General features: G+C 40.1%; 1 protein-coding gene across 1 annotated transcript; it reads left to right on the top strand.

Annotated features, from left to right (window-relative positions):
* Nucleotides 1-282: 282 nt before the first annotated feature.
* On the top strand, nucleotides 283-6007 carry LOC122762160 (V-set and transmembrane domain-containing protein 5). Its single transcript, XM_044017359.1, has 5 exons — nucleotides 283-321; nucleotides 519-886; nucleotides 3183-3509; nucleotides 4960-5103; nucleotides 5815-6007. Exons 2-5 carry the CDS (start codon nucleotides 811-813, stop codon nucleotides 5844-5846), a joined length of 579 nt encoding a protein of 192 aa, XP_043873294.1. The 5' UTR covers nucleotides 283-321; nucleotides 519-810; the 3' UTR covers nucleotides 5847-6007.
* Nucleotides 6008-6040: the final 33 nt, after the last annotated feature.

The raw sequence follows: 6040 nt of genomic DNA on the forward strand, positions 1-6040 counted from the left end.
TTTTTAATGACAGGTGGTCTAATAAATTTGAGCACTGTGGGTGTACACACACATATACATATATAATAGAAGAATAGAAGAGTAGATGAAGAAGCCCAGAACTGAACCACGTCTCTGCCTCTTTTTTAAAATGAAAGGTCAGTAAACTCTCTCTCCCTCTCTCTCCCTCACTCCCTCTCTCCCTTTGTGTTCATTTCTTGGTGTGAACACACACTTCCTGTTTGACATGTTTAACCAGGTGTGTCTCTCTCACAAACTCAGGCTGATTCCACCTCTCCTGGTTTCATTTAGCAGTTGTGTGGTGTGTCTACATATACTCAGGTGTGTGTGTGTGTGTGTGTGTGTGTGTGTGGGTGGGGGCACTAATTAAATTGAGAAAGATGTGTGGTAACTCTAGAGCTTCTTTTTTCTTTTTTTTTCTTTACCCTCAAGTGTGTGTGTGTGTGTGTGTGTGTGTGAGATCACATAACCCTCCCTTCATGTTTGCTCAGTAATCTCTGGCTCAACCTGTCTGATAGGTGTGGGCTGGCTGGCACTGACTTGTGCAGGTATGAAGAGAAATCGCGCTCAGGCCTGAGAGAGGAGGGAAACTCCAGCACTGCTGTGACCACCACTCTGATTTCTCACACGAGGGAAACTCACACACCAACGTATGTAAACAGACACACAGGATCAACGGAGGAGAGACAACTTTGGAACAAGTAAAATAAGACACTGCGTGGACGCTGAAAGTCTTCAGCCTCAGAATGTGAGACAATCTGGAGGAGATTCTTCTTCTTCTGTCGTTTGACCAATGGGTCTGGGATTCTAATGTGGCAGTTCAGGCTCTGGGATGTACAAGATGTTGCTGTGTTTCTCAGCATCACTTTATATATTTGTGACCTAGGTAAGCTCCTCCAACACATATTTATTTTTTTCCAGTTTCAGTTGTCTGTTGTGGTTGCTCGTTTGGAATTCCTATAATTATTAAAAGCATAGTTTGAAGAGGGGGCTGTATCATACACTGAGTGGACAGTATTCCACATGCTGCCTGTTTGGAACACAATTTACATGTTGTTTTGAAGTGGAATGGGGACAGTGGAGGGAAGGTGTTGCAGAAGGCCCAACTGGAAAAGAAAATCTATAAATCAATAGACGTCTAGCTGTTATGTAATGTTGGAAAAAGACTTTCCACTGTTTATTATGCTGTCTGACAGCCATTACGAAGTATAAATGAACAGCTGATAATGCACGTAACACAGCTTATGTGCATCAGAATGTTGAGCAAGAAAAGGGCTGTCAAACAACACAGTAAACTTCTGAATGTTTAAAATACAACGTACAGTTTTATTTTACATCAGGCCTTGTTTTACTCGCCGCCATTGTGTATTTGTTACCTGTTCACATCAAAACAGGGAAAGGGGTTCCTGGTTCTCCTGTGTCAAAGGCAGTGTGCGGAACATTATCTACTCTATGTAACACAACTATGCCTCATTCACCTGAACGATCCCTTTGAGGGATTCTCAACACATGGCTCAAATATAGAAACAGGCAGAACTCACTGAGAGTAAAAATAGGTGTACAGAAATCTGAATCTCACAGAAACAGAAAAAAAGAGCATTGTCTTCTCATCGGAAAATCAACAATAAGCAGTTTGCTCTTTAGCAAACTGTGACGTCTGAATGCAAGGACACGTACCTTTTTTCCCACACATTCTGCTTTCTGAGTCAGCACTGGTATTCTCAGGTGAATTCTTTACCTGCGCTTCATCAGGCAAACACACCACCAGCAGAACCAGATCCCCCACACTGTCAGACATATTTCATCACAAGTGGCCAGAACTGCCTTTTAAATGTGTTCTTCTTTCTCAGCTTGTCTGACAAGTTTCATTCCTCCAAACAAGAGGCGACCGGAAACAGCACATCTCTGACTGAACGTGGAATTTAGTGCAGATGAGCCGTGTCAACATTTTCTTTTTACAGAGCCACGTTGTTTCTGCTGTAGCTCTACACATAATCATACCAGGGTGACAGTTAAACATTAGCTCTAAAAGTGTTGATAAAATATACTGTTCAGTCACAACATTAAAACCAGTGTTGTAACAAAGTATAAATACTTGGTTACTGTACTTAAGTACAAAATTCACATATCTGTACTTTACGTTGTTATTTGTATTTCTGGCAACTTGTACTTTCACTCCATTACATTTCCTCTATCTAACTTTGTTACTCGTTACTACCAAATAAAATCAGAATAAGAGTTGGTAATGGTCATCAAGACTAAAAATGACCATCCATAACCATTCACATGCTTCAACATGAGGTTATGTGTCTTGCCCACATATAGACTAGCAGAGCCAGGAATTGAACCCACAACCTCACCAACTCCTCACTTACTTACATACTTTTACTTCTAAAACTTCAGTACATTTTATATCAGAAAATGACTTTTGATACTTAAGTACAGTAAACGTCATACTTTAAGACTTTTACTTAATAATATGTGACTTCAACTTCTTCTACCAAAGTCATATTCTGGTAAGATACTTGTATCCCTTTTAGGTACTTTACACAAGACTGACTGTTGTTGTACACCAGTTTATTTTTGACTTAAAGGTCCAGGGTGTGAAAGCCTTGGCAGAAAAGGAAGACAATCCAAGTATACATGATAGGTGTACAGTCACCTGCCTTAAAAGCCGCGTTTGAGATGGTTTGGTTTGGTACGGTAACTTTTTTGCATTTCAATTAGTAAAAGTATCAAAATAACTATAAAATGGCACCCGTATCTTGGGGAATTCAGAAAAATGGTACAGTCTGTCTGCCATTACATCACATTACTGGCAAATCATAACACAACATTAGCCAAATACAGGTTTTTAAAGGGATAGTTAAGTTTTAGGTGCAGTGGATCAATAACTGCTGTGTGCTGCAGCGTAAAAAGTGCTGCTTTTTTCCTCTGGAATTTGGTGCAGGGAGTGAGTGGTAAATAAAGTGACGCAAACTTGAGTTTCTAGTCAGAAAGAGCTGCCTAATGTCGAGATAAAGTGTCAAACATCATTTAACATTTATTTTAAAGACAGTACATTATATTTTGCTATGTGGCTACAGTGAGTTTCCCCTTGTATTCATTGCATCTGTCTACATGACTCAGACTGAACATGAATTAATTTCAAGTTTCACTTTCATGTCCTCTTCCTCCTGAAGCTGGAGCCATCTCCATCCACTCTTCCCAGAGGAGCCTCACCAGGTCAGTGCAGGAGGACGTCTTTTTCTCGGTGGACGTCTCCTGCAGCGGGATCCCCACCATACAATGGAACTTTATGTCGGCAGTGGTGAGCCGCACCATAGGGACTTGGCAGCCGGGGGTGTACAGCAACATAACAGTGGATTACAGCAGCAGAGTGCAGGCCTACATCAATGGCTCCATGGGCCTGTCAGACCTGCGGCTGCAGGACGCTGGATTCTACGTGGTCACTGTTACAGAAGCAGGAGGAAGCAGTAAGGATGTTGGGTTTGTCCTCAAAGTCAATGGTGAGTTGAATCTGGGGTTTTGTGGAGGTTTTTCCCAAAATAAATCAGTAAGAAATTTACTGGTTTCCACAGTTAGGCCAAATTTGATGGAGGAGGAGGAGATTCCCGTGGGCCAATCCCATGGGCCAATCGTCCACATGAATCCGTCTGTTATGGCTGGGCAAACCCTGAACTCATTACCAGCTGACCTAATGGTGACGACGCGACCAGGCCTGATTTTCCTAGTCCTAGTTCGTCCCTGGCCATAAATAATACGTCATAAAACCAAAGCTGTGGGCTGTACAAAATCTGATTGTGGGCCGTTATTGGTCCACGGGCTGCATTTTGGGACTGGTGACACCAGATGGTAATATGAGTGTACAGGGTCTTTTGAAGAGACTAGATGGTGGGTTCCTACCATCCTTTTCTGGTGGACATTTATGACATGAAGGCAGTAAAGTCTTAAAATATTGCATACTTTTAATGCTGGATGGAGATGGAAAGTTTTTCACCAAACACTTAGACATTCACTCTGCATGATACATGAGCTAAATAATAACAGAATCGATTTATAATGTCCTCCCCATCACACAGGTGATGGGGAAAGTAAACCATCTTAATATTATTTACTGTATGCACTGTATATAACTTTGATCAACGTTAAAACCTAAAACAACACTCTGTTTAGCAGAGATTGGATTCTTATAATTTTATAGCTTATTCTCTGCAAACAGGAGAGTCCACACAGGCCAGCGTTTTCAAACTCATGACAGAAACACGATTGCTGTGGTGAATTATAGTTCTCACAGAACCAGCCACACATTATTATGGTGTGACATCTAAGATGGAGCACAGGACTGTAGATGTTAGTACTATGCCTGTACATATGTGTGTGTATACATATACACACACAGTATGCATATGCTATGTTTTTCAGTCTGTGCACATGTGTGGGGGTTATGGGGACTACAGCTGCCGCTTTATTTTTAGTGAGTTATCATATTTTTAACATAGATTTTTGCATCTTATACATTTGTATAAGAATTCCCCCGCTGTGTCGCTGTATCGTTATTACTCTCAGATGGGTTTTGTTACTGTTCATACGTGAAAATTAGTCAATATTTAATGACAAACAAGAGAACACGTAGCGTTTACACTGTCACAGTTTTGGTCTTAATCTCCTTCCTGTGTGACCTCACCTTTGCAGGTAGCCTTTTGTTTTGTGTCAACATTTGTGTCCTACTTTAAAATCTCCCCACTATAACTTTTTTACTCTGCACTCTCTCTCTCACACACACACACAGTTGCAAATTGCAGTGTGTTTTGTTTGTTTTTCTTGTTGGTGTGTTCTGTCCACCCTGTCTCGTCACTACTGATACACGTGTTTCACTGTATTGTCATGTCCTGCTTCACAAAAAAACAAAAACAAAGGAGTAAATAAGATGGTTTTTTTTCTTTCTTTCTTCTGCAGAGGTGCTGTATGAGGATCTTCAGTACCTGTCTGTCTCTGCCTTGGCTCTGGCCTGCGTGGCCGCCCTCCTCATGCTCGTCATGTGGCTCCTGAACAAAGTTTACAAGAGAATAGTAGCGTGGAGACGCAAGACTCAGATGCCAGGTAATGTTTAGGTGTATTTTAGAAAAAGTAATTCCCAGAAAGTGGGTCGGGATCCACAGATTTGCAGGATTATTTTATAGTCTTTTACTAACTACTTTTTTTTTAAAGAACATAGTTAAAATAAAGTTTATTATTCATTTGTCAAATGTATATCTCATGGAAATGTTGATTTATTCAAAATGAGGGTATAACAGTTCAAAAAGTAGGCTATTAAGAAAATATTAAACCAGCCCAAATTCAAAAAGTAGGTCCCTGAATAAAAACTTTGGGAAACGATATTTATTTACAAACAATGTTTATGAATGATTGTGCTAATGTATCATCATGTTTTGTGACGTATTGTAAAGTTAATCCTCTTACCCCAGTGCTGTGTGAAGAATAAACCTCCACAGTTAAGATACTTTCATGAATGACCATAAAAGTAAACTTTACAACATCATGGAAAATGCTACACAAGCTTCATGTGAGTATTAGAATCGTCATAATAAAATACGGATGTATGATTATTTGATATAAACTTTAGTATGTGAGAGGTTTGTTGACCCTGCAGTCTTCAATGATTAAATGTCTGAATGTGGCTCGATGGGTGTGAATGTGGGTTGAAAGTTATGTTCAAATGTGGGTGTGTGTGTTTGTGTGAGTCCAAAGGTCTGTACAGTTTCGTTTTTACAGGGTTGTGAAATGACCAAGTGTAATTCCGCCTTCATACAGAAAACAATGAGACGGAGCTGCAGCCTCTCTGACAGACAGACAGACGTACAGGACATCACACCAGTGCTGCAACACAGGGACTATTTTTTTTTTTACATTACATTGTTGCGCACAATCCCAAATACAAAGCTGATGACACTGGATTGAATGTAAATATTTCACTCAAAAATAAATTCTCTATTTATTATCTCAATAAATGAATTGAGATTTTTTTGCTTGTTTCAAC

Source organism: Solea senegalensis, unplaced genomic scaffold (assembly GCF_019176455.1).
Source record: "Solea senegalensis isolate Sse05_10M unplaced genomic scaffold, IFAPA_SoseM_1 scf7180000015318, whole genome shotgun sequence".
In the NCBI taxonomy this organism is placed as follows: domain Eukaryota; kingdom Metazoa; phylum Chordata; class Actinopteri; order Pleuronectiformes; family Soleidae; genus Solea; species Solea senegalensis.